The sequence below is a fragment of the Columba livia genome, chromosome 12, assembly GCF_036013475.1.
Source record: "Columba livia isolate bColLiv1 breed racing homer chromosome 12, bColLiv1.pat.W.v2, whole genome shotgun sequence".
Taxonomy (NCBI): domain Eukaryota; kingdom Metazoa; phylum Chordata; class Aves; order Columbiformes; family Columbidae; genus Columba; species Columba livia.
Window position 1 is genome coordinate 19,783,403 of NC_088613.1, and position 27,945 is coordinate 19,811,347.

The 27,945-nt window shown below is 47.4% G+C and overlaps 3 protein-coding genes across 3 annotated transcripts; 2 read left to right on the forward strand and 1 right to left on the reverse strand.

The window, feature by feature from the left end:
• The first annotated feature begins 519 nt into the window (after window positions 1-519).
• GLOD5 (glyoxalase domain containing 5) lies at window positions 520-4,314 on the forward strand. Its single transcript, XM_005498055.3, has 3 exons — window positions 520-2,037; window positions 3,049-3,204; window positions 3,418-4,314. The coding sequence occupies exons 1-3, from the start codon at window positions 1,552-1,554 to the stop codon at window positions 3,493-3,495; spliced, it is 720 nt and encodes a 239-aa protein (XP_005498112.3). The 5' UTR covers window positions 520-1,551; the 3' UTR covers window positions 3,496-4,314.
• A 2,278-nt stretch (window positions 4,315-6,592) lies between these two features.
• LOC102098383 (cis-aconitate decarboxylase) lies at window positions 6,593-14,248 on the reverse strand. Its single transcript, XM_005498054.3, has 6 exons — window positions 14,113-14,248; window positions 13,465-13,519; window positions 10,407-10,594; window positions 10,141-10,233; window positions 9,641-9,846; window positions 6,593-8,900 (listed from the first exon to the last, which is right to left on the reverse strand). Exons 1-6 carry the CDS (start codon window positions 14,131-14,133, stop codon window positions 7,982-7,984), a joined length of 1,482 nt encoding a protein of 493 aa, XP_005498111.1. The 5' UTR covers window positions 14,134-14,248; the 3' UTR covers window positions 6,593-7,981.
• A 205-nt stretch (window positions 14,249-14,453) lies between these two features.
• Window positions 14,454-27,691, forward strand: LOC106145739 (uncharacterized). Its single transcript, XM_065028048.1, has 11 exons — window positions 14,454-14,580; window positions 18,054-18,446; window positions 18,923-20,374; window positions 21,195-21,287; window positions 21,871-21,975; window positions 22,676-22,785; window positions 23,706-23,900; window positions 25,119-25,281; window positions 26,004-26,169; window positions 26,333-26,427; window positions 27,194-27,691. Exons 2-11 carry the CDS (start codon window positions 18,290-18,292, stop codon window positions 27,277-27,279), a joined length of 2,622 nt encoding a protein of 873 aa, XP_064884120.1. The 5' UTR covers window positions 14,454-14,580; window positions 18,054-18,289; the 3' UTR covers window positions 27,280-27,691.
• The last annotated feature ends 254 nt before the right edge of the window (window positions 27,692-27,945 follow it).

Consider the following 27,945-nt stretch of genomic DNA (forward strand, 5'->3'; position numbering starts at 1 on the left):
TGCAACTCGGGATGGTGGAAACCTTCCCAGGTGGAAAGGGCTTTGCAAAGGGATGGAGCCTGAGTTGTTCGGAGGTGAGGTTGTTAAGCACGAACGCCACCTGCAGCAAGGAGGAGCAGTGAGTTTCTGCTGCCCCTGTTCACAGTTTCCCCTGTAACTGGTGCAGTCACCAGGCATGCTGCAGTCCCAGCTCGGGCTCGGGGACATTGGGGTCCTGCTCCAAGCAAGCTCCTCTGGCTGCATTGAGCAATGAGCCAACTGTGTCTGGTTTCATGCTGACCTCACTCCTGTGTCAGCAGGGCTTTGAAACCTCTCCTTGCCAGCTGTTCCCATGCTGCAGAAGGGCAATGCCAGAGGATATGAACCCAACATGAGAGAAAACACAAAGGCTCACTGTAAACCCAGGCTACTGAGTCCCCCGTGCCCTCATGCTGCATCTCCTTGAACTTCTGGCATCAGCCTCACCCTCTGGCCTGTGATGACTTCCAGCACTTTGAAGGCAAATGACAAGGCCAAAGGGGGCTGGTGTTGTGAGCTATTTTTCTGATTTGTGCCATTTTCTGCTGCATTATTGTTGAGGTGGTTTATTTTCCACTTCTTCTTTTCCCAAGAGGCAGCAGGAGTGTTAAGCTTCCCTTACATGTCACCTATCAAGGGTCTCAGAAGAGTGAATTGTCATTTGCATCAGGATTTGGGGCTTTTTATGAGCAAGAAGTAAATGTATCTAAGTAGTGAGCTGTTACTGATTTGAAGGAAACTTGAATCCATTTGTCATTGAGGCACTTGTCACAACTCTCCTAGTTTCAGCATCCAGGTTTTCTGAATGTAAAATCCACCAAACCCCAAATGAAACAAAAACTTCACAGCCTCCCAAAAATATCCTTAAGGCCACCAGGGCCAGATCCATTTTCTTTTCACAGGTGGGTGCAAAGGTGCTCCCAGGCTCTGAGGAACAGCAGAAGACTTGCTACCATGGAGTTCAGCCTAAGCCTGCTTTACATGTGTGTGATGATCAGGGGTCTGGGGATCATCAGAGGGTCATTGGAGTCACTGGGGCAGGACCGTCAGGGATCCTGCTCTGGTGCAGATGGGGTGAAGTGAAGCAGAGACATGACAAGTAGGTCACCAAAATATTTGCAGCACTTTAATTTGCCTAAAACTGATCTTCCCCTGCCAAGCCACCATGTCACATTGGCCATTTGCCCCTCAGCTCAGTCCCATGTTGGTGGCAAGTTCTCATCCTCTTGGCGCTGGTCAGGGCCGCAGTTTCTTTCTTATGGTCCACGATCCTTGTTTTATATCTACGTTATACAGGCACCAGAAAGGATTTTTGTCCCCTTCCTGCAAGATAATGACACAGTGCCTTTCCATGGGTGTACTGGTGCCTTCTTCTCCCAGGAACATTCTTCCCCCAGAGACATTTCCTACTGCACTGCCAGGGCCCAGCTCATCTTCACACTCTGTCTTTGCTCCACCTGCATGAGTGTCCACACCTGGGCATGAAGAAAGTTGGGAGGACACCAGAGGGAGTTGGAGGGAAGGATCGCACATATGGTCCATCCTTGGTGCACACAGGTTTTTGTGCACTGGGAGCTCAGCATCTTGGTGAAATCAGCCCTCAGCAAGGTCACCCAGCTGGACCTCCAGACCAGGCCCCCTCCAGGGGCCTGCTCAGGGGTCATGCTCAAGTCCCACCAGAGCAAAGCAGGGGGTCTGAGGCTCTTCCAGGGAGAAGAATTTATTGCTTCTGTACTCGTGCCACCTGCAGGCCAAAAGAAAACTTGTATAATCTCCATTCACGGTTCAGTTCACAGCTGCCTGGACCATTTCTCTGGGCAGCTGGACACTCCCAAACTTCATGTTCTGTGGTTTTGCACACTAGTTCCCAGCCATAAGATGTCCTGGAAAGAGGAGTGTATGGATCCACCCCCATGTTTCATCCAGCACCTGGACCACCTTGTGTTGACAGTGAAGAGCACTGAGGACACTGTGGCCTTTTATTCCAAAGTCCTGGGCACAGAGGTGGTGACTTTCAAGGTAACATTGGAGGACAGGCTAAACTCGGGTCTAGGGGAGCTGGAACTGCAGTTCTGGGTTAGTGACTGGTCCTTGTGGTTCTCTGCTAGGATATCTGGGGCACTTCCTTGGGGTGGGGATGGTAGGACCAACACAAGCTGCAGGCCGTCAGGCTTTGACTTTCAACAGAATCAAGCTGAGCCAGAGGAAAATCCAAACCATGTTTCAGTAGAAGTCAAAGTAACCAAAGAAAAGGGAAAAGTTCTGTGAAAAACAATTTCTAGGACTGAAGGAGGAGAACCCTCAAACCTACACATCCTCTAAAGATGTCTGACAGGCTCTTGTTTTGATATTTCTGTTGGCAAATAGAGGAAGAGGTGGTTAATATTTTCAGCACAATCCAAACCCATTTCCAGCCTAAGCTTCAGGCCACTTGTCCTGTTCTGGATGTACACACTGCACCTTTTTAACTTCCAAGCTATGTCCTTCTCTCCTGCCCCATCAAGTCTCTTAAAAGCAGTTGCACTCACATCCCAAGGCTACAATGAGCCTCAGTTTGTTCTTCAGACAGGCACGGATGGCAGATGAGTGTCCTGCATATCCATGGGGTCTCAGCTGCCATACGAACCTGTAGAAATCTCCTTGAGAGTCTGCAAAGAAAAGAGATGCCAAAACCTCCTTCCTCACCCTCTTCCCATCGCCTCATATTTGTTCCCACTGCAATGTCATCCTCTGCATTATTTGTGTGGCTGCCCCACGGGCAGGATGGAGAATGCCCAAAACTAAAAACTTATATCCATTATGGTTTGGAAATAGCTGCATGTGGCTGTAGGACTTTCTTGGGTCATTCCACATTTCCAGGGATGTCATGGGACACTTGGAGTGGCCAGTTCTTGTCTTTGGGCAAGAGCCCAGAGTTTGCAGGACTACAGGCAGGTCCCCAGGACTTTTAGGACTACACAGGTGAGTTGGTGCTGAAGACATTCAACCCTTTAAGTCTCATTGCATTTTGATTCTTTTCTTTGGGGACACGGAAATTGCAAAGCTTTACATTTTGGCAACCGGAAGTTTAACCTATGTGAGGCTAGGAAGGAGTTTGAAACCAAGGCTTGGTGCTCAGTCCCTGGCTCTGCAAACATCTGCTCTATCACACAGGTGCCCCTGGACAAGCTGTTGAATCATCTGAAGGTGCGGAAGGTGTAGAGTGTGCACAGGGCAGTGTGACCCCAGAAGGCATGAAGCCAGAGCCTCCCAAGTGACACTTTTAGAGTCTGTGTCTTGGGAAATGTCAGAATTTTCTCATCCAACAGCTCATGTTTTCAAGCCTGGTGGGGAAGAGTGCACAATGCTCTGATAAGTCTACCACAAGCATTAAAACCCTGCCCTTATGTGTCTTCCCAGGCCTGTGGGGTGATCATTGAAGAAGATCCCATGGCCAGAACTGGTGCCATGGGTCCAATAATGTCAATCTGCTTCTGAGACCCCAATGAGAATCTGATCGAGGTTTCTAGGTACAGCACAGACGTGACTGCAGTCGACAGAGGGGAACCCTAACCACAGCCATACTCTGTGTTCCCACAGGATAAAGGATGCAGAGGTCAGGTTTTCAATGGCCCATTTCAGGTTCAAGCTTTTATTTTGCAAACCTAGGACAAGTCTTAAATCCCAGCCATAAAAGTAGGGCTGCATGAACCCTGAGAGCTTTCCCAAGGCAGCGTGCTCACCTCTCATCCCTGGGTGTGAATTCTACTTTTATAAATCACCATCAATGGAGACTTCATGACCTTCTTGGAAAATCTGTCCTGCTGCTGCTGCACTACTCTTTTTTGGGGACATTTTTCCTAATGTCTGCCACCCCTTTTGCTGCAGTTGAAGCCTCTCATTTCTACATTGTCCTCCATGAACACAAAGAACCTGTCATTCCTCTCTTCTTAAAAGTCACTTTTACACACCTGAAGATTTCTGTCTCCATTCTCTGTCTGGCTGCTTGTCCTGACTCAGGCTGGCAGGCACTGGTGGCTCTCACACCAAGCCAGTGGTTTAAATCCAGCTGAATCTGTTGAAATCCAGTTCCCTCCTGGAAACTGGGAACTTGGCCTCAGTGTCTGACACACAAAGTGCTCCTGAGGCTGGAGCTCTGTGCCTCATGCTTAGCTCTGCATAAATAGTTATAGGGTTCCTGTCAACCGGGATGGGAAAAAGCAGAGATGTCCTGCACGGCATGGAGGGAGGCAGGACTCATCCCCACCAGGAGGAGTGAGCATCTACGGTAGCAGAGTCCACTCTGACTCCAACCGATTGCACCCAGTTACTTGTGAGATGCTCCTAAGTTTTCTTCTTGCTTTAATAGCTTAAAAAGCAACCCTTCAGTTATTTAAAAAGCATAAAACAATAAAGAAGGACTTGGGTATTTTAAGGAGAGCAGTTCCCCAGCTGGCCACACTGAGGTAGTAACGTCATCACGACGGAAATAGGGCTGGATGGCAGAGAGGACTCTTCTGACCTCTATAGTAAAAATCCTCTCTAAAATTGAAATTATCTGTAAATTGTACTTTTTTTTTTTTTTTCTGCTGCTGTTTCGTGGAAAATCCAAAATTTTCCGTGTTGTGGAAAAATGCAAATCCTTAAAAAATTCACTATTTCAGACTATAATAAAAACTTGTGCCGGGGGTGGCTGAGGGGTGAGAGCTGCTTTCAGCTTGAGTTGAACCAGTTGTTGGAACTTAAAGACAAGAGCTGCCATGGGAGACAGTCACAGAACCTCATAGCCTTTGTCTTGTGAACAGACCCCAGGGAGGGGATGCCCAGGGAGGGAACCCAAGGGAAGGACATCCAGGGAGGGACCCCAGAGAGGGACCTCCAGGAAAGGAACCCCAAGAAGGGACCTCCAGGGAGGTACCCCAGGGAAGGAACTCCGGACAGTACACCCTAGGAGGGACCCCAGGGAAGGAACCCCAGCCAGGACCCCCAGGGAGGGACCCCAGGAAAGGAACCCCAGACAGGACCCCCAGGGGGGGACCCCGGGAAAGGAACCCTAGGAAAGGATCCCCCAGGAGAGCCCCCTCAGGGGAGACCCCCAGGAAAGGAACCCTCGAGAGGGACTCCAGGGAAGGAGCTCCAGGGAGGGAACCCCAGGAAAAGAACTCCAGGGAAGGAACAACCTGTGAGGGAACCCCAGGGAGGGACCCCCAGGAGGGACCCTAGGGAGCGACCCCCCAGAAGGGACCTCCATGGAGGGACGCCCAAGAAAGGAACCCCAGGGAAGGAACCCCCAGTGAAGGAACCCCAGGAAAGGAATCCCCGTAAGGGACCCCCAGGGAGGGAAAACCAGGAAAGGACTCCCTGGGAGACCCCCCTCGGGAGGGACCCCCAGGAAAGGAATCCCCGGGAGGGACCCCAGGAAAGGAACCCCAGGGAGGGACCCCCGGGAAGGACCACCCGCGGGGATCGCCGGCAGGGACCCCGGGCCCGGCCGCGGCTGCTCTCCATGGTGCTGAGGACCCGCGCTCCCTTCCGTACCCACTACGGAGCCCCACGGGTGGGTCCTGCCCACGGGAGAGGGTCGATGCCCAGGGTTTGAGAAGGCTGATGGCAGCCCCCTGCTCCTGCCAGCCCTGCCTCAGCTTTCCCCGCTCTCTGCTGCCCACGGCTTCTCCCTGGCCAGGAGCTGGTTCCAGCGGAGCCCTATTAATTTCTGGCGTGGGTTGTGGTTGTTGATGGATTGCTGACATAGATCCTGCCTGCCTCTTCACTGCAAGTGTGCGTTCAGTCACTGGGCTTGCTACTGTAAATATGTTTGTGGAGAAATCTTTCCTTTTCTTAATTTTAAGTGTCATTTATCTTGGAACAGCTGTAGAAAGAAGGACAATGGCTCTTTTCTTACTCAGCCTGAGAGCAGAAATTAGGGACTTCGGTGGCACCATATTAGTCACTGAATACCCTCAGTGTCACACAAGCTGGTCGACAGTTTTCACAGGCCATTTTTTTCCTTGGGTCTTGTAAGGCTTTGGTTCCCTTGCCAGCTGTTTGGGCCTCATAATTACTTAAGGATATGAAACATTTGCTGTTTGAAACTGGAAATAACTGTTAAGACATTTTTCTGGGCTGGGCTACTGGAGGTATTTTCAGGGTCCTAGGCTTTTAGAGGAAATGCGATGAATAAAAAAAATCTCAGGTATGCCTTCAGCTCTTAGATGTTCTGGAAAAGCCACTTACTGCTTCAACTGATAAGAGGCCAAATAAAAGGAAAGTTGGACCCTACCAGCCTTCCTGTGCTTTCCCTTCTTAATTTTACATGTCATCTGCTGAAAGGCATCAGGATTGCAACTGATGGGACAACCAAGACCTGAATGAGGGTTTCCAGATCTCAGGGACAAAATGTTCTCGCCAGGACAAACAAACTGCAGGGCTCAATGTAAATATATTATCCCAGAGAAACCACCGACCACAGGCCAACCTCCTAGCTGGCCCTGTACTAGCCACTGCAGGGTTCCCCATCTATTGGAAGAGCCTCTGTATTGCGTATGTTCAGATTAAAACTCAAAACCTGAAGGTCTACATAATGTAGCATTAAATCTTTATATAGAAAATGAATTTATTTCAGTTCTTTATTGAGAAAGATTCAGTGTGAATACACTAGACAGTAGGAGCAAGTGGATTAACAGGTGGGCAAACAGCTTTGCTCTGGCTGGGAAGTTCTCTGCATAGACCACTACCAGCAAGCTAAAAAGGAACCAGCCCACATTCCTTCTCGCCTGTCTAGTCCCACCTTGGTCCCCCTTGCAGAAGCCACCCCTGACTTCTGCAATAGATTCTATACCTATATCATGATCCTATTGGAAACAATCATTTGGATCAGCAATCACAGCATTTGTATAATGTGCAAAGGAATATTGCATAGTTCTCCATCTCATTTTTCAGAACAGACTCAAGGTAAGAAAGCCTTTCAGTGAATGGCTACTCAGGAGCAAAAGTACTGATTTCATGCCAGTTGGAAAGATGAGTTAAGGACTGAGTCTCGGTAAGCTTTCCCTCCTCTCAGGGGAGAGAAAGAGGGATTGATGTGAGTCACAGCATGTAAGTGCCCAAGTCACCATCCAGAGGTGCCTGTCTCTGCATGGACTAGAGAGAACACCTCTGGTGAGCCAGCTCTGAAGAGGTGCCTGGGTGACCTGCGCAAAGCCAGGAGGGATGATGTGGCACAGCCCTGGGATGGGCAGGGTTCACCTCAAAGGAGGCACATGGTGTAGGTGTAGGACTCCTGTGGGGTTCCTCACCTGTCAATTGCCTTTCATCAGAAAAGCTATACAGGTTTTAAGGGTGCTTGAATCATCCCTTGTACACGGAGAAGTGACCAACACTTCCCAAGTGAAACGGGAGGCTTTTACTGGAAAAAAAAAAACAACCCAACCCAAAACAAAACAAAACAAACACCTCTGCCTGAGAGTTTTTCAGGCAGGGTTGTTTACAGTAACTGATAGATTTTTCATCTGGCCAGCATGACTAACTAACCATGATCTGAAAAGTGCCCAGAAGAGCAGTAAGAAAAGCACACATTTTGCAGCTGAACTTCCTCTTCATCCCAGACTCAGCAGTCAGGCATTCTGTACAGAAATAACTTCAAATGCAGCTTTGAAAAATATCCAAACCCAGTACCTTCTGGGGAACCGGCTTCCAGGTGGTACCCCAGGATTCTCACAGATTTCCATGGCATTTTTTTTGTATTTGTGGTGGCCTTTCAGCTATTCAGTCAGCGTGAACTGGGAGTTGAAATTTAATCTGTGTGCTAATTACTGACACAGATGCACCTCCTGCCTCGTGGTCTCTTGATATTAAGGCATCTACTTTGACTTCAAGGGGTGGAAAGTTTCTTGGCACTGGAAATCAATAGTTAAAGCACCAATGAAGAAAGAAATCAGAGTTTCACTGGGACAAGGCCCTTATCAAAAAACAACTTGCTGTTCCCTCACAGGCTGCTGGCCAGCTGGGAACTATCTGACAGTTTCTCCAGGTTGTCCACCATAGTGATGATGGTTTCTATTTTTTCTTCTGGAAGCACATGAGAGGCATTAGATCGAAACTTCTTCAGGAGCGATTCTTTACTCAGAGGTTTCCTCCAGTGCCCATAGAAAGTGTCACATTTGCCTGTCAGGACATCCCCACTGTGCAGGAGCAGTGCCACCTCCCCGTACATCTTGTCAAAGTTGGCCACATTATCTTCAGGGTGCTCCACAACCACTTTGTCCAGCAGCTCCCTCAGCTCCTGCCGGTGGATGCTCCTCTCTGAGAAAGAGCTGAGACCCACTTCACCATCCAACAGGGCTGTACAGGCATTGAACTGGAAGGAGTGTCTGGCCTGGTGTTCAGAGCTGGGGAAAGGCCGGTTGATGTACTTTGACACTGGGATCTTCAGCACAATGGTGCGGATCAAAGAAGGAGAGAAGGACCCTGCATAGTTGATGAAGAGATTCCGGACAGACAAGGCGGCATCCACCACCCAGTGCATTCCCAGGTGGGCTGGGAAGCGCTTGAAGGCAATATCCTGCTTCTCCAAGAGGAACTCGTGGTGGTCATTCGGTGTGGACAGTGGTGTGGGCTGATAGACACCATAGAAAGCACTGAATCCAGAGCAACCAGGGATGTCATCCAGAATTAAGGGGTTAGCCTCCATCCCTCGGGCAGCCAGCAGTGCTGCTTCGAGGCCCAGGCGGGTGGCATTTCCAATATGCAATGGCTTGGCTTGGGTGGCAGCGTTTGCCATGGGTGCCCCTGCAAGCGATGCAGCAATGCCCAAAGCATGTGTGCACTGGGCCATGCTGAGAGAGAGCAGTTTTGCAGTGGCCGCAGCACTGCCCATGGTGCCAACCACCGAGGGAGGATGGAACCTGAAGGGAAAATTGCAGATATGAGCATCCTTATCTGCTTGGGCAAGGGAGCACCCATGCACCTCACCTACCAGACCTGCCAGTGAGACTGGAAACGAACTGCCAAATCAGTCAGGGGAAATCCCTCACGGCTCTGATGCAGGTGGGATTCATCTAACTCAAAATTTAGCCATCTAAAAACTAAGTGTCTCTTTGAAACTTAATTTGAGAAAACAAAGTGAGCTCAACAAGTCCAGAAATCAATTCTATTTTTTCTCTAAGAGTAGGTGGCAAAGCTTGTGTCCATAAAGCCAAACTTTCTACCCCCAGACAAATAAGGTGGCCTCACACAACACATCCAAGGGTAACGGTTTCTGGTTTATGCCATCTCCTGGACCAGACCAGGGCACTGCCTGGTGAACAGCAGATGGCGCAGGCAAAAGTTGTGCTGGCTACTATGCCCACACTTTAGCTGTATGGCTGTGGATCACTGCCCTTTCTATGCCCCTGCCCTGTTTATTTTAGATGGCAAAACTGCAGACTCAGTGGTAGTCCTCTTGATGGTTATTTTTGAGGCAAGATCACTGAAGGTCACCAAGTGCAAACCAGTTAAGTGGTACCTCATCAGCCCTGGCAGAACTGGCCTTTGTCTCTCAGAAGGGTTTTACCCTGATCCTGACTCCAGCCAATGTTTTGAAACCCTGAGTAGGCCTGTTAACAGACTGCCCCTCTTCCTACTCAGTGAAGAAAAGGAGGTTTACCTTTTGGGAATGTTGTGAGTCTCGGTGGAGAAATGCATGAGCCTTCCTTGTACTTCCAGGCCCACATTAAATGCCAGCAGAAAATCCATGCCATTGGGTTTGGTACTTGGAGGTAGCATCTGGGAAGCTGCCAGAAGAGCTGGCAGAACAGCCCCTGATGGGTGAGTAGCAGGATGCCAGGTATCATCAAAGTCCATGGAGTGAGTCTGACAGGGAAATGGAGATAAAGACATGTGGATGTGGGGGGGTGGGAGCTGAGAGGGCTAGGGGTCCTTGCTGATAGTGCTGAGGCTGCCTCTGTAAAAACATCCACCCAGTCACCCAGTGGTCCCCATGGTGGCCGTTTGGTCCCTCTAAAAGCAATGTGCAAGGCTGCAGAGGAGCCCATGACTCCTTGTCCCTCATTACCCCTCCCAGGCACCAGTCTGCTTCCTGTAATACTAACTAGTATCTTAGAAGGCACTACAAAGCAGAGCTTCTCCTGGAAGAGCTTGCCTTACCGCAACTCCGTTGGCAAATGCAGCCAGTGTTGGGGAGAGCTTTACACCTGGCTTGCCATAGACAGAGCTCACGGCAACTGAAGAATACAGCTCCTGCGAAAGGGAGGGAAATCCAGGTGAGGATGCTGAGTGAAGCAGGGACTGTGTGGTGCCACAACACACTTGTACCGCTAGGCAAAAGTCCTGCGTCAGCCATAAAATAAGACCTTGGTGGTGGTGTCAGGGTGGAAACCACATAACCACATGAAATACGGGGCTGTTCCTACCTGGCAGTACTGCAGAGCAATATGGAACACATGCGTTGTGCTGCCCACGAGGCCAACCCCAATGCTGTCAAGGATCATCCTCTTGCTCCTGTGACGGACAGTCTTGGACAAGTGCTCGGGCCGAACTGCATGGATGAAGGAGGCGAAGCTGCTGGTCACGGTCTCCTCTGGAGCGCTCCTGGCCACCACTGCAGCACCAAGAGAGAGGAATGAGGGTAAAGACACACGTGGACCGTGTGCTGACAGCTCACCCGCCTGGACATGTTCCTGTGCGACCTCACCTAGGCGTTCCTGCTCCAGCAGGGGGATTGGACTAGATGATCTTTTGAGGTCCCTTCCAATCCCAAACATACTGTGATACTGTGATACTGTGATACAAGTCTTCATTTTCTGGTTTCACTGAATTTATTGAAGGACAAAGGCAGCTGGAGAGTGCAAGATACGCCCAGCATGTCCCTTGTGGCTGCATCCAGCCCTACAGATTTGGGAGGTGATATACAGCCTCCCTGTGTTGTCCCAGGCTGTAAGCCCCTCCCTGAGAATGACATTTGGGCCCAGAGTCACCTGCAGTGGCTTCAGGCACTTGGCCGAGTCTAGGAGAGGAGCACCATTGCTCCAGGCTCCCTCTATAGACAGTGGAGAGATGCTCCTAGAGAGGGGACTGGCATCTTCTCTGAGGGAAGGTGTCGTTTCACCTTCATCACCAGCACAAGCAGCACAAGTTGAGCAGGCTGGTGTGAATCCTGTCCCCTTCCATGGGTTTTCAAGGGTCCACAACACATCCAGTCTCCTGCCCTGCAAGGACTGCTCTGTGCACCTCTGGGGTGGCTTCAAGAAGGTTAAAGTAAAGCAGTTTAAGAGCTTAGCATGTCCTCTCACCCTGGGCTTCAAGCAACCATCTTTTGGGGGGTTGATACAAATTATGTCCCTTTATTTGGAGAAAGGGCAGAGTGGATGTCCTGCTACGTTACCAGTGTTGCCCTGTTGGGAGTGGATTGCATGAAAAACAAACTTCTTATAGCTTCTATTATTTTTCATCAAGCAGGACTAGACGCAAAGTCTGGGTTTATCCAGAAGTCTGGTCCTACAAGGCACTGAGGTGTCTTGATTCAACCAGCAAAGCTCTTAAGCCCTTTGCACTCATAAAAACCCAAACCAAACCAAAACCAAACCAAAACGAAACCGAAATAACCCCGCCTTTGTGTGTTCTTTCATAGTTGAGCTCAGGATTTCAAAGGATCCAGCCTACTTTTCAGAAGGGGATTAAACCAGAAGATCTCCTGAGCTTGATGTTTGAAGGAAAGTTTTTCCTGTCTCTGAAAGACATTGAGCTTCCCAAGGCAAAATCCATGCCTGTATTTATGAACTGTAAGATAGAGCTGAGCAGACAGCACAAACTAGTGGTGCTTTTGGGTTTGGAAGTCACCATTTCCAAATCTTTGAGGTGTTGAAATTCTATGGGAAACATCCAATTTGGGGCCACTGTACTTTTTAGTGACAAATTGCTTTGTTTTGATTGATGTATAATTCATGTAATTATAATTATTATGACCCCCTTATAATTTATGATATAATTTTGCGAGTGCACATGAAAGTAGGAAAACTATCAAATGCCATATAGCTAACATCTGCATGATTGTGAATCCATATATATATATATACTCTTACATGTGTATGTGAGGCGTACATACCACAAGCACACAGGTAAAAGATGGCATTAATGTCTAAAGGAAACTAATCACATGAAAAAGTCAAGATGAGTGAAGCAAGAAAATAAAAGTATTTTGTTTCAGGCTCACAGGAAACATTATCAAAATCAGCGGGTACATATGACACTTCATTTTTTAAACAGGAAATATCCCAATTAAAAAAAACAACCATTCCCTAATTTCACTAGCTTGTATTCATTCTTAAATGTCATGCCTACTGACTCACAGTTTGCTTGCAAATGTATTTGGGCTCACCTAGAACCTATGAGTCTAAAAGCACTTGTAAACACAGCTGAGAATGTCATCACTGCTGTGACTCACTGAAACAAAATTCACCCCTTGCAGCGGCTCTGTGAAATATATTGCTATAGGAATCTGTAACACTCAGCAGAAACCTTCTGCTGACAAAAATCCACGTCCTCCCTGTGTTCTCTGAGAGCATCTTCAGTCTATGACAAACGAAAGCAGCAACGCCCTCAAGAAGGAAACAGTGAAGTCAAACAAGACCGGAGAGGCTGGAGGAAAATCTGCTCGAATCACATTACAGCCATAAAGTTTTGATTGCTTCCTTCCCGTTATCAAATGCTCTTTGTCACTTCAGTAGAAAGCAATATTTTTTAAACCCTTTATTTAAAGACATTTATGACATCGGTGTTTTTGCCCTGGTACGGCAGCTGTGCTGTGTAACTTGATTAAAAAAAAAGACCCAGTCTAATAAGCTTGTCCAAGAGCAAATAAATCTGTGTGGATTATTATTATTTCTCTTGTTCTCAAGTACTCATTCAGTAACAGCTATTTTACTTATTGTGCTAATCACACATTCTAAAATCAGTTAATAGACAAACTTATAATAGACCAAGAGGCTGCACAGCAAAAGTTCTGCTTAATTTGTCTGAAGCAGAGAAGCTGTAGACATGCAGCCCTGGTGAAGACAACACACTGGCTGTGAGACATAGAGAGTGATCCGTGAATCCCTTCAAGCAATGTTAATAGCAAGATCAGATGTAATAAAGAATGACAAACAGAGGAGTTAAGGATCTGAGCAATCCGATGACAACTACAATTTAAATATCTTACATTTATGGTCAAAGTGTAAGAATTTGGAAAGGCTGGTTCTAAATCAGCGCAGGACTAACAGTCAACATTTTTACCACCTGTTAGTTTTTCCTTGTTCTTTAGCAGCCGAGGGCAATAATCGTCACAAGACCCCCCAAGCTTGCTTTGTTTCCCAAGAATTTGAGCCATTTATCTCAATGCCCAGCACTTTTTTTTTAAAGTAACTACATTATTATTTTGGGATGCTCTTTGAAAAAAGCACAGGGAATGCTGTTCTGCAGAGAGATACAAACCATGAGCAGCAGTTTTGTGAACTTGCCGGGAGCTTGCCAAGAACTTCTGGTATTTCTAGAGTAAAGACAGAGAAAGAGCATTTGTCACCTAAGCTGCTTGAACTTTTTCAGAGCAGTTTTACTGGTTGTGCCTATAACATGGCATTGTAAGGCACTCAGAGATCAAACAAGCGGATAAAACTAACTACATATTTAAAGGAGAGAAAAAACATATTTTCCAAAGCTCAGTCCAGCAGAGGTGCCAAGAATAGCCAGGGAAGTAAAACAGTGCAGGAGAAGGGGCAGCGCAGCCTTTTCAGACCTACCATGAAATCCTCTTATGGCTGCGAGCAGGACCAGCTCAGAGTGGACACGAGGAGGAAAAAAAACACCCAGCACATCCCAACAACAACAACCCCCCTGCCATGGCACTGTGCAAAACAGGTTTGGGACACATCAAAGGAGCTGGAATGGAAGGAAGAGGTTAGTAACTATGAATAAGGCGTCTGTGAAAACCATCTGATTTTGTTAGTATTGGGGCACATTCCCATTTAATGCCATGATAATTTTGAACCAGTTGAGGAACCGCCCGGCAAACAACATTACCTCCTTAAAGTGAAAAAGGAAAGATCAGAGATGGATAGGGTTTGTGCATGAAATAGTAGTTACCTGTAAGGTTAAGTAGACCATGCTGGTGGCTGCTACCTCTGCTTAATCCCCAGCTCTGCACGGCTTGATTCGAGGGATGGAAGAGGTGTCTGAAAGGTGCTTTGGTGTCAGGGTTTATATATGCTTCTGAAAGGCAATTTGCTTTTTGTTTTTTTTTGCAACTGAATTTCAAGTGCGATGACATCAGCCTCCGGGGACTGAGAGGGTGGGGGGAATAGATGAGGAGGGGTGGCTTTTCTCTGCTGAACAGAAGGGAACCCCCCCTTGGTTTCAGGAAATAAAAAAAGATTTAGGACAATAACTGACAAAGTTCAAGGAAATTCCTGTCTCCAAAATGCTACAGGTGCCAATGTGTGAAGCAACTGGCCCTAGGCTCCTCCTACAGAGGACGACTATAAAACTGGTACTTACCAGGAAATGAGAGGGACAAGAGCATCTTCCCATTGAGCTGAAGTGTCACCAAACCAGGTAATCCAAGCTGCAGAGGGACAAGTCTGGCATTGGTGTCTTTCTTTGATGCTTATCTTGAATACATTCAGTGTTTTGTAATTTGGCTGGATCTTTTCATATCTCTCCTTCTTCTAAATATTCAGCTCTGCGATGCTGCCTGCCATGTGCTGCCGGTTCATTGAAATGTTAGTGTAGATGTGAATTCCGTGGCTTCCAGGAGATGTTGGGACCCTTCACTCCCAAATGAGTGTTTGGACTCTGGGGGAATGCCATGGCTCTTTGCTTTGTCCGATAGTGAAACCTGGGGACATTTAACATGCTGCATATTATTTTGTACAGAATAACAGCCTGGTGTGATACATCCTGCATTGAAAACCAGACTGAATTTTCTGCTAACTACTAGGCAGACCCTTGATCACCATGAACACGACAATGCATCTCAGGCAACTTTGTGGTGCTTTTCACCAAAGTCAGAGTTGTGATATTTATTCCAGCTGTGTAGTGTTGTTGTGCACTGTTAATCTTGCTGTATGCTTATCCAAAAAGAATTGCATTTCATTCTCTTAACATGTTTACCTTGAGAAACACAGTATTTGCTCAGAACTATATAAACATTTGTTATCATTAATAAGGTGGGATGGAAAAATAATCACAAAATGGCACAGGGGAATAAGTGTCTGCAAGTTTAATGTTTTGGTATTTATATGTGTCCTATGGCATGCTAAGCCTTACTCCACCCTCTTGTGGAGACAATGTCCATGCATCAGCATATTCCCATTGATAGCAGTCAAGGTAAAGAAGCACAGGCAGCAGATGCCAGTGCCAAGCTGATGTGCGCAGTGAGGTCTGCAAAGCCCAGGTGTAACAGCAAGATGGAAAGGGGGTGCAGAGGGGAACGACCTTTTCTGGAAGGGGTGAAGGGAAGTTATTGTGAACAAGGCAACATGTACAGGAAAGGGTTTTAGGAGGGTGCAGCCCGGCTGGCATGCTGGCCACGTGTGCATGGCTCAGAGGTCATGCTGAGGGGAGAAGAGCCAGGCTGGAGGGAGGACCTCAAAAGCCATTGCTGCAAACCCCAGGCTGAAGAATGTCAGGGACAAAGGGGAAAGGGAAAGAAAAGGCAGGATGTTGGGTGTATGAGGGGGTGGCTTTGGCTTTACCCCCACTGCCTGCGGGATTTGTGCAAGGGAGGGATCACCCCGGGCTGCCCCGTTCGGTACAGCCGCTCTCCAAAAGGCCTGGCAGCACCCCAGCTGCCTCCTCACCGTGGGGATGTCTCCATCCTCGCGGTTTCCTGGACAGTGGCCCTGCACTGCCTGCAGAATCTCTACTGAAAAAGCTACTTGGCATCAGTCCCAGCTGAAGATGCCCAGCTTGCACAACTCAGTGCAAAGGAAAGACTTGGAAGGAGATCCCTCTTTGCTGTGTTACACAGAGTGGGGGGCAGAGGTGTCACATTATCAGTTTTCCATAGTGCACACAGAGAAATAGGTCCCTACAAAGTGCCAGAGGCAACAGCTGTAGAAAACAGATAGTGACAGCAGCCATGAGTGGGTTTATCCTCGGGACAAAGAAGGCTTGGGCATACTTTGAACAGAAAACATCCCTGAGTGTTTCCACTCAGACCTTCATTTCTGCAGGTCTTGGTGCAGCACACGGCATTACTAGTGCTGCTGCACCTGAGACAATAACGGGAGGGGATTGTGTGTCCTTGTGTTGCATGAAACAGGCAGTAGGCAAAGCACAGATGCTGAAATGGTCGTAGGACTGGGACCACAAGTCTGTGTTTGCAGTGCATGGTGCGATGCTGTGGGTAGGTGTGAGCAGTGGGTAGGTCTGCAGCTGTTTCTAACCTTAAAACCTTCTCCTCCCAAGGCAAGCTCCCTCATCCCCTTCCTTTTCCATGTCTTTCCCCTTACAACTCCATAGCCCAATACGGCATATTCTGCTATTTGTTTTCACGCCTCCCCAGGTGTCCTACAAAGGACTGCACAACAAGGAGAGAGAAACGTCCCTATTAGTCGTGTCTCTTAATCCTTCACAAAACCAAGCTGTATGTTGCAGGCTCTAAAACCACTAGCGCAGTTAGTTATGCAGGAACCACGAACAAAGTGAGTCTTGGAAAATTGAAAACCACTTCTGCGAGCCAAGTAGTTACCTGGCCAGACCATCTTCCTCCAAAAACCCATCTCATCCTCCTCCGGAGACCGACTCAAAACAGGTGCTTGTTGCAGCATGCCTAGAAAGCCACTGCCTGAGCTATTTCAGAGCAAAACATCTGGAGGAACTTAATGTTGTGGTCTGCCTCCAAGTATAACCATTTAAACCAAGCCACTTATTTATATCTGAGCTGTTCCTAAGGGTGCATCCTTTCCTAGGGCCTCCTTCAATTCAGTAGTTTATACAGATGCTTGATGTTAAAAAGGAGTGTTCTTCCTGCAGAACTGTGATTTGGTGCATCTCTCTGAACCAAAAAAATCTGATGTTTAGCACAAGCAAATAATTCAATTAATTAATTGCCTCCCTAGGTTCACTTGAAAGTTTTTGCCCTTTCCACATTTCATGAGAGTTTAAGTTGCTGAATCAGTTCAGAGCTGTTTGGAGTCAACTCATCTTTCCTTCTTTGCTGGTTTTTTTGTTTGTTTGTTTGTTTGTCTTTTTTTGTGAAAATTACATCCTTTAGAATAAATGGAGAGAAGGAAAACATGAGGTTTTCAATGGAATGAAGGAATCCATAGGTGACTGATGTTTGTAAAATAGTATATGTCTGCCCAGGAATACTGTGTGTTTAAGAGTAGACACTGGGATTTAAGTTCATTAGTATTCCCAAAACTATTTCTTCTATGGGTGGTGCTCCTTCCCTCTCCCTTCACTCCCCTATCAATAGTAGTGCCACATGCTTTCCTTTCTTTCCAAAAGGCTTTTTGGAATGGCTGAGAACAGAATACATCACTTTCTCCTGTTTCAGCTCCTTTAGGTCATAAAATGTGCTAAAAATACCAAAATAACAAGAACATTGCTGTTTTATTTTCATCTTTGTTTCCTAACAAAAACCTCCAGAGAGCAAACTCCAGCTCATGGTACCCAGGAGTGCAGAGGAATGGAAATGTGGGGGCTGCCTGCAAATAGACGAGTTAATGGTAGAAATATGAAGGGATTGAAAATAGACTATTTAGTCATTAGAGTTTCAAGAAAGGGATGGGGCTGGAAAATTCCATCTGGAAGGGAGACTGTGTATGTGTGCGTCGTGCCTGCCTGTTTGTCTGTAACAGTGGATAAGAAATGTCCTGGAATGGCTCAAAATACCTTGTGGGTTTCGTCTGAATGTTTGTTCATTTGTGTTAAGCTATTCATTCCTCTCCATCTCCAGCAGCCTGGAGAAGAGGGGGCAGGAACCATCACCACCACCTGCAGCGCTTTGGGGCACCTAAACATGTTTTTGCCAGAAATCTTTGTAGCCTAAATAGGTTGTGTGTGTTTTTTCTGGATAGGACTCCGGAAAGTAGGCACCTAAAGTTCTGCTTTGAATCGAGCCTTTGTCTGGAGCAACGAACGGGGAGGCACTATGGAAACACCTGAGCCTGTCACCAGTTTCTCCCTCCTTGGAGCGGGGACACAGCTCTGAAGGCTGGCCGAGCGCCCAACCCAAAGCAGTGCTGGTCTAGACACCGACGACCGTGAGGTTTTGGGGGTGACCGCCGACACTCTTGTTTTGTCTGCAAGGGCCATGGCGAGCACGGCGGGTTTTGCTGCCGTCTTCTACAGCGAGCCAGCGGTGCTGGGGCTCCTCGCGAACGTGGTCAGCGCCTTCCTCCTTTGCCTGCAGAACTTCACTGTGGCACACACCGGCCTCAGGCCACAGGGAGCAGAGGACATCCTCGCAGGTGGGTGATGCTGCTTATGGGGGATGCTGGTTGGAGGTGAATTTCCCCTGAGAGCATTGGGCAGGATGGACTCTTTGAGGGTCATCCCCACGGGCTAATGGGCAGAACTGGTGGGACAGGTGTGGGCTTTCTCCAATGGTCTGCGTGCTCCATAAGATGGCTGCTCCTCTTTCCCCATCAACGCTGCCGGGAATCTGGTTCAACCATTCCATGTCCCACCTTCATAAATCCAAACCGCTCCTGGACCTGCCCACCACACTGAACATACCACAGGGCTCAATGTCCATGCCTCAGGGCTCAGCACAGAAATTTCTTATTAAAGTGGGAAGAGAGGGAAAGACAGAGGATGTGGGGTTGGCCACAAGCAGGCTGTGGGACCTGTGGTGGGGTGTTGCCCAGAGCCTGGAGACACAGCACTGCTTCCTGCAATCCTTTTGTGTTACCCTTCCTACCTGACGTCTTCATGTGTCTCTCAGGTGTCCACCTCATCCTGATTGGAGGCTTTGTCCAGCTCCTGGCAGGATTTCTTGCCTTCCGGAAGTATGACCACCTTGGAGGCACAGCCTTTCTCACCTTCTCTGCTCTGTGGAGTAGCTATGGGGCTACACGCATCATTGCAGCCGCTTACCCCTCCTGGCAGAATGTAACCCTGACCTCAGGGAACGCCAGCCACCTCCTGCCCACTGGCATGGCCCAACTGTCTGCCAGCCAAAGTGCGGTGGCTGGACTGGTGGCCTATATTTCCATTTCCTTTATCCTCTCCTTCTGCTCAGCCACAGTGAACTACATCATGCCCTTCATATTCGGGGCCATCGCACTTGCCCTGGTGTTTGAAGCAGTTGCCTTGTTTGGCCAGTGGGCTCTGGTAGTGTCAGGTGTCATTGAACTTGTCATTGTCATGTGTGGGTTGTACGGAGCAGTGGCTCTCCTGTTCAAGGGCATCACACAACGGTACGTCCTTCCAGGCTTTGGGCATCCTCTCTTCAATGTCTTGCTACTGGGGTCAGCACAGAAGAGCTCTTCCAAGGCTCTTGGGGAAGAAAAGAAGAAGAATACAAAGTATGCTGAGCCAATGGCCCTAGGCAACATCTGCAATACTGTTTCTTCCTTTTTATTTGCCTTTTACTTCTTTGGGTACATAAAGAACTTCTGTGTTGGAGCAGTGTGGATATCGATCATCTCCAGCTGCCAGCTGCTGTCCAGCTTCTACAGCTACCTGAGAAGTGATGTCTATTACACTACCAAGTTTGGTGTCCACAGCCTCTACTGGCTGGTGATGTCTTGGGAAGAGTTTACACTCACCACCTTCCTTGGGCCATCCATGGCTCAAGAAAGCAGGCTGGGAATGTTTGGTGGGTGGTTCTTCCTGGGCATTGCCTGCATGCTCTTTCTGATGTCAACCCACAAAGATACCCTGGAGATGCTGCAAAATGCCTCATTCATCATCCTCACCACCGCCTCCATCCATCAGATCCCCATGCCAGGTGCTTACCTGTTCCTCGGGGTTGCCTGCAGCCTTTGCACTGCTCTCTCAATGTACGCCACTTTTGCCAGCCTTATCAATTCCATCGGGGAGAAGGTTTTGATTCCAGTTGGTGTCCAGGCTATGTCCAGCTCAGCTCTTCAAACCACCCTGATGGCTGCCAAAATCTTCCTCACGAGGTCCAAGAATTTCCCAAGCGGCACCAGGGCTGAAGTGCCAGATGCATTGTTCTATGTCTGCAATGGTCTGGCTGCAGTCTCTGCCATCCAAGGGCCTCTCGGTGACCCCAGCAGACAGCTCTCCATACCCTCCGTGCTCATCCCAGGAGCCATAATGCAGCTGTACGTCTGCAGGATCCAGGTCCAAGGCGGGAGAAGGTTTGGGTGCATTCTTCCATTCTGCTATGCTGCCTTTTGGGGAGCATGGACCTGGCTGCGGTTTGCAGGTAATGCAAGGTCAAGATTATTATTTTGCTTACTCAAAAAAAAAAAAAAAAAGGAAATTTCAGATTGCTTTCTCCAACATAATTCCCTCTCCCAGGAGATACAATGATACCAGGTTTACCAGTACCCCTCCTTGTAAAAAAATAATGGCCAAACAGCCTTGCTCTCATGTAATTGATTGCCACTGCCACAGTCACTTGGTACTCTCACGGCTACAGGAGTCTAAGTCATGTCTTTGATCCCAACAGAGGTCAAGATTTCCCTGCTAAACTACTGTGAGACAGCACTTAGGCTGTCTCTGGGCTGTTGCCTTAGAATAACAGTCCAGGAGATGCTTTTCAGGCAGTGGAATACTCCAGGTTCTGGAGTGATGACTTGCCTAGAGCAAGTCATCTTGGTCATAGCCATGAAAGAAGATCCAAGAATGATGAGCCTGGGCTTTAAAAAGCCTTATTTAGCTCCAGGTGGGCAGCATGTTCATACAGCCTCCATGCCAGGTCCTATTAAAATGAGCACCTGTGGGGGAAGTTAAAGCTGTTGCTTTAACAGCAAGAAGCTATTAATGTTTTCAGCCAGATCCTGTTTATTACAAGCTGGAGGTAAAATCATCAGCTTTTTTTGGATAACCATCACTAGTTCTTCAGCTAATACTTCAAATACTTTGCATTGCAGATGCAATAGGTTTCATTGTGGTAGATTTTCTTTATAGTGGCCAACATCAATTAATTTGAATCATAGCCATTTCAGCCGCAGATGTCTCATTCTTCTGTTACACTGCACTTAATGGTTTGCTCACAACCGAATCTGCTGGTTCTGTTTCAGGCCACTTGATAGACATTGCTCCAGGGAACAGTGAAGGATTCACTGCTGGTTCTATTGCCTTTTTGGTGCTCAATGCTTTTTTAATTATTCTCGGTAAGTCTCAGTACCGTTCATGATTGTTTATTGAGGGGTATTTGGGGTCAGATCATTAATCGAATCTGTGGTCGCTTTGTGGTGGAGATGCACAAGCGAGGCTGTCTCAGCTCGCTCTGTCAAGATTAAGCAAGAACTGAAATGTTTTGCCCACAGCCAGTAACAGAAGCTGAGCTGGGCTTAGAAGAAACAGTCATAAGGGGATGGAAGAACATTTCAAAGAAAATAAAAGGTTCAAGTAAGGTGAAAGTGTTAGACTGACTGGGACACTGGCATGTATCCACAGTCACCCTCCAGCCCAGCTGCTGTAAATCAGAATCTTTTTGGCTGCCCAAGGAGTGTTTTCCATGTGAGCACAGTGTACTGGCAGATTAAAGGTTTGGCAGCTTCTCTCTTGAAAGCTGAGGGCTGAACAAACCATAGCCGTACCTCTCTGTTCCTCCATCAACAGGGAAGTCAGACCGTGGACTGCTCAGTTTAATCAAATAAGATTGTTGTTTTAGGAATTCTTCTGCTGTTTCACATACGTTTTAATGGGCCGTTCTCTGTTGTGAGTCCCTCTTCTTTCTGTTTCTTTTCACAGCTTCCGCTTTTAACGTGGTGCTTCTCTGCATGACCCTTGTAATGGAACTCCTGACCATTTGTTTCCTGCTCTTTACGCTGGACAACCTCCCTTTGCCGTTTGAAAGTGAGTTGTAGGTGAACTTGGACCTCAAGCGTTCACCCATAGAAGGCAGTGAGGGGGTCCATGTTTGGGGAGCAACGTTTTGCACAACCTGTATCTGGAAAAAAGCAAACAGATGAGTGTGTCACCTTTCCATAGAAGACTGGTGTGTGTGTGAGCTGTGCCTTTCAGCTCCATGACTGGAGGAGGAAAACTTTCTTCCTTCCATCCCCAGGTCCTTGAGCTTTCTAATAAACATTTAGATGCGACTGATACTGCTGGATCAAGACAATGCCCTGAGGTTCTGTACAGTCCCGCTTTCTAGTAGTTGTTCAGCGAGCTAAGGTTTGTGGTGAACTAAACGTGCAACCAGTGTGCATGGCTGTAGTTCTGTTGAAGCTTTGGCTTTGCAGCAAGTAAAAATTTTGTTTGTAATTGCATAGAGTTTTCAGTAAGGTGGTTTGTAAAAGCTTTTACACCAGGGGAAAAATAAATGGAAAAAAAAAAGAAAACCCATATGGGAAATGATGCACAGATAGGCAAACCTGGAAACACCTTGAATTTTCAGACCCACAAACATACCGGATTGCAAATGTTGCATGGTGGGAAAGACTGAAGTAAGTTTGCAATGCTGACAAGTCATGAGACATGCAAGAAAAAAGCTCCTTTGTTATCACCCTTTCTGCCTTTGAATCTCTGTTTTCTGTTTGTTTGTTTTTTCCAGTTGTGATGCTAAGCATCTTTAGCATCATCTGCTTCTATGGAGCAACAGCATCATTTGCAAACAGCATGTTTGGGAAGGATCTCATGATGATGGGACCCCCTTTGTTCACAGTAAGAGATTTTTACATGATGGTGTAACTTTCCTGGTCAGGAGGGAAATCCTGGGGTCTTAGGTCTTCTCTAGAAGAGTACAAATTTCCATCTAATGTCCTTCCTTTGAACCCCTTAGTGTAATTTGAAATCCCCATCACAGCATTTCTGTTGGGAGCTATAAGCAGAAAACAAGCCCTCTTCCATTATGAATAACATCTATGGAATCTTGGAGAAGGAGCAAGGACATTTACAAAGCTCCTACCTCATTCCGAGTTGCCTATCTCCATGATCCTGTGCAATTAGCCATCTCCAATCCAATAACTGCTGACAGACTGAACTTTTAAAGGCCATAACCTTGGGGACAGGGAAGTTAAAAGCTTCCCAAAGTGGACAGCAAGACATCACTGTACCTGTTAACTTTAAACTTTTTTTACCGTCTTGTATGTCTGACCAAGGCAGTTCCACCCAACCGCGCTGATTGATCTGACAGCTCTAGTTCCTGCTGCAGAGAAATATTTTCATTAAATCAGCATTTCTAACCATGGAGACTCATGAGGAAACACTTGAAACTTGATCTTACTCAAGTTCCTCTGGATTTAAGATTCCCCTGCAGCTTCCTTAGGTCATTTTTGAGAATAGTTATTTCTCCAGGAAGCAGTCACTGTGCTGGGTGGGAATAATCTACTGTAACTGTATGCATCAGCAGTTCCAATGTCTGCACCTGAGCTAGTCTCTTTGACTTTATTACTGGGACAGAACTAATCACTTCTTCCTTGTAATTCACTCAAGGTGAAGTGTCCCTAGAAGTGCTGGCTCTGCCCTTTGACTATCACAGCACAGTGAGATACGTGCCTTTCGGCGGTCTGAATCCTACCCTGTGTTTCCTATGTTTGCTTATTCCCACTGTAATGGATTTGTTGCCTCCTGATTATTGCCAGGCTGAGAGATCTCAGAAGGACACTGAAGATCCTCCACCCTGCGTCTGCCCCAGGTCTCACCGTACGAGTGGCCTGAGGACCATCGCTGACTTGCTGAACACAGGGGCAGTGTGTGGCGTCCCAACAGACACTGTTTATGCTTTGGCAGCCTCCTGCAAACACCCTCAAGCCATCGAGAAGGTCTACAGAATCAAGGTGTGAACACAAAGCTGTTGTCTTGTTACTTGGATCCTGTGTATGTCCTACAGATGAGTTATGTACAGAAGCAGGAACGGGAACCCTTTGTTACAAGTTGTCCTAAGCCTCAGGGTTTGACCATGGATAGAGTTTATGAGCAGCCACACCAAAATGTCATGGACCACTTTCTGAGCTGAGCAATGTGTGGTAGAGCACCTTCTGCTCTGGGCATGGGGCACTGGGAATCTGATGGCTCCATCCTGCTTCATGGGGGGGCAAAGCACAAACCCAAAGAGGTATGGCCCCAACACTTGTTGCAAGTGGGTCCAAACCCATATTTGTGCTCTGTCTTATGAAGTGCTGAATCAGAATCCCAGGAATAAATTTCCCCAGACATTTGGAGACATTCAGGGCTGGAGTCAGACTCAAAGTTTGCACCTTCAATACAACTTTTGCAGCCTGGTCTCGTCTGTTCTCCATGAGGCAATTTCCTGGCTAGCCTGGAGAAATAAGCATAACAGACTATCTCAGCTGGCACTTAGCGTGAACATCAGCAACAAAGGCAGTCTTTTCTGTCCTGCTTTGGTGCCAATGCTAACCTTCCCTGTCGATGAGATAATATAAACAGAATGTAAATACATGCCCAGATCCTTAGTCATTTGGCCCTGCTGAAACTTATGTCAGTTGAGGACTGAAATGACACTGCTTTGTGCATTCTTTTTATTTTCCCTCCATATCACTGCTCATTTTACAGCAAGCTTATTTCAAAGCACTGAAGAACTGAAGAAGTGGTAATGTAAATGTTGGTTTCCAGGGTGTTAGGTTCTACTTCCATTATCCTGTTGTGAATCCATGGGTTTGATTTTGGTTTACACAGCATAAGTTAGAAGAAAATCAGGCCTCTGCTCTGTAAGATGTTAAAAGCACCAATAATGAGCCCTCCCTGAGTTAGCTGTGTGTAAAGCAGGGGATTTGGATGCATGCCACCAAGATCCCAAGAGCAGGCTGCTCTTCTCTCTCTTCTTCAGTTTGCACATGCAGACCTGAGCTGTGGCATCAGTCACAGCATGCAGCTCCCTCCTATGCTCAGCACTTTGTGAAGAGACAACGTCTCGCTTGCTTGGTCCTGGTCCCCGGGAACCACACAAACCAGGATTCCAATGGTCTCCAGTCTTCTCAACACACAGTTTCTCTCTTCATTATTTTTTTCCCTTCCTCTCTTCCTGTTTTTTGCAGGACAGGCCTCAAGAGAAGCCCATCTGCATATTTATTTCAAACCTGGACCAGCTGCGAGCAGCTGCTCCCCCCATCAGCCCGCTGCTTTGGGAATTCATGGAAAATGTTTACCCTGGTGGCATCGGCTGCATTATCAAGAAAGGAGAGTGGCTGAAGAAGCTGGGTGAGATGAACAGGGCAACCTTTCTCTCCCTCTTTCATGCTTTCAACACAGCAGGTCTGCAATCCACACACCCCTTTGGGCGTCAATGGGGAGATATTCTGCTCATTTTATCCTAAGGAATCATCTCTGGAGCTCTTACAAGCCTTGGTAAATGTTTAGCAGAGGGTGTTAATGAGCTGTAATGACTCATTAACAGTGTGAGCCAGCATGATGATTTCATTAACACAGTCAGACTCAAAGCAAGGGAGGCTCATCAGCCCGGGGAGTGTCACCTCTCTCAAGCCCATAGCTATTGGTTAGGAATGGACAGCCCCCGGGCCGGGGTTCAGAGACAGATGTCCCTGTCCCAGGACAGACAGGGTTCCCATGGGCATCCCTTCTCATCGCCTCACCAGGCAGAGGTATGTGACAGAGGGTTGGAGGGTAGGCAATGATCATAAGAAGTTAGACTCTCTGGTATAGGTAGATCCTACATACATGAAGGTAGCTATGTCAATCTCCAGCCATTAATATTTTCATTTTGCAGTTAGTTTCAAAATCTAACAGCTGCTCTTGTCAAATTCTGATCAAGAACCTTTTCTGAAACTGTAAAAATAAACTCACAGTTTTGTTTGGGGTATGGAGCAGGGTCACTTGCTAAGACAGCAGGAGGAGGTCTCTCTCTGATGCCATGCCAGGTAATGTGCCAGTCTTACCTCTGCCAATGTCCTCTGTCTTTCAAGGAGTTGGAGCAGGCTACAGCAGAGTGGGAACTCAAGACAGTATCATGATCAGAGTGCCTGACCTGACTGTCCTGGTGCACCTCATTGACATGACGGGACCCTTGGCAATCACATCTGCTAATCCCAGTGGAGAGGTTGACAGCACGCACCACGACATGGTCATCTCGTGAGTACTCTGTTCACTGACATGTCTATCGCAGTGCAAACCAACTGTCAGGTCCGTGGCTGAGAAGTTTAAGTGATCATGGTTTGATGCCCTGTGTTGAGGGGAATTTCAGCAGCCTGTAATATGAAGTACTGTGTAGTGTTGTTGCTTTGTTTCCCTACAGGCGTCTTGGCCATAAGCTGGAGGGTGTTCTCTGTGATGGAGAATCTGACGAGGTGGTGGCATCAACTGTGGTCAACTGCACAAAGATTGATGAAAGTGAGTGTAAGAACCACCCTTTCTATGTCAGCAATTGCTTTTTCCTGGGGTGTTTCCACTCCTTTCAACAATATCAATCTGGCAGCACAGTGTGCTCCAAGAGTAACGGTTCTTGAGTGCCTGGACATTTGCAAACACGTTGATGAAGAGGAACAAACAACAGATGTCCTTGGAGGACCTCTCTGTTGACAGAGAATGAAGCAGTGAGGACAAACACGATTGTGCAAGCAAAATCTGCCTTATAAGAGTAAAAATGCTTCAAGTGGGAGGGTGGATGCTTCTGAAAGGAAGGGTGTATACTCCTTGTAGACCACCAGGTGTTACAGGAGCTCATCCACAATGATGTAACAGCACAAACTGAGGTGTCATTAGCTGGATCCAGGTTGTCATTTGAGTGGGATTCTCTAGTGGAAAACTAAACTCTTGAACAAAGTATTGGGTCAGTGTTGGTAGGTGGTTTTGCTTACTGTCAAAGTTTCCGGTGCTCTTTCTACACAACTTTATTTTTTGCATGTCCTGAGCATTTGGATGGCTTTAGTTGAGTCTCCTTCCCTGGAGACATTCAGAACCCACCTGGACACATTCCTGTGCAACCTGCTCTAGGCGAACCTGCTGTAGCAGATGGGTTGGACTATATGATGTCCAGAGGTCCCTTCCAACCCCAACCATTCTGTGATCTAGTGCCCAAAAATGTTTCTTTATATTCCTACGCCTTTCTTTCACCCTTCGGGGATTATCTTAACTTTCTTATTCTTCCTCTGGGAAGGTGGTATCACCATCATGAGAGAAGGCTGCATACCAGCAGGCAAGGTGATGCAGATATTTGAAAGAGTGAAGAACAGAGTGGTCTGAAACAGAAGGACACTTTCCCTGAGTCAAGGAACAGTGTCTGCTCTCACTAAAAGACACACTGGAGCACATGGCCTTGTGAAAGTCATACCTTCTCCAATCAAGCACTTATCTCCTTGGGAAACAGCAGCACTTCCCCACCCAGCATCTCTCCTGGGAGTTTTCTGCAGCTATTTATTGTTTATCTCCAGAAAGTGCCTGAAACCGCTGCGAGACCAGCCCAGGGAGTGCCAGCAGGATCAGGAGCTGATGCTTTATTGCAGGAATTCCCAGAGCGTCTGTGTTTCTTAAATGCCTTGAACTGTGAATGTCATGCCTGCTTGTGTATCCCCTTCCACAACACTCAGATCTGTGTATTTTAAACTGCTAAACTCCACTAAATAAATCTCCCTTTTTTTTGGAATGTAAGGAAAAACTTTGAGTTTAATTTCATTTACACTGAGCTATTCATGTTCCAAAAATTGCAAGGCTCAATGACTAAACACTAGGGAAAGGAATAAATATTGGAAGACGCAATTCTGACAGAGAGCGTACAGTGAGGAACTCACCCCCTGTCCTTCTTTGGCGCCTTCCCAGCCATTCCCTGCTTGGCCCAGCAGATTCCCCAGCTGGTCCGGGGCACCCATCTCCTCGCAGAGGCTGATGTGGGTCCGTGGCCCAGCCAGGAGC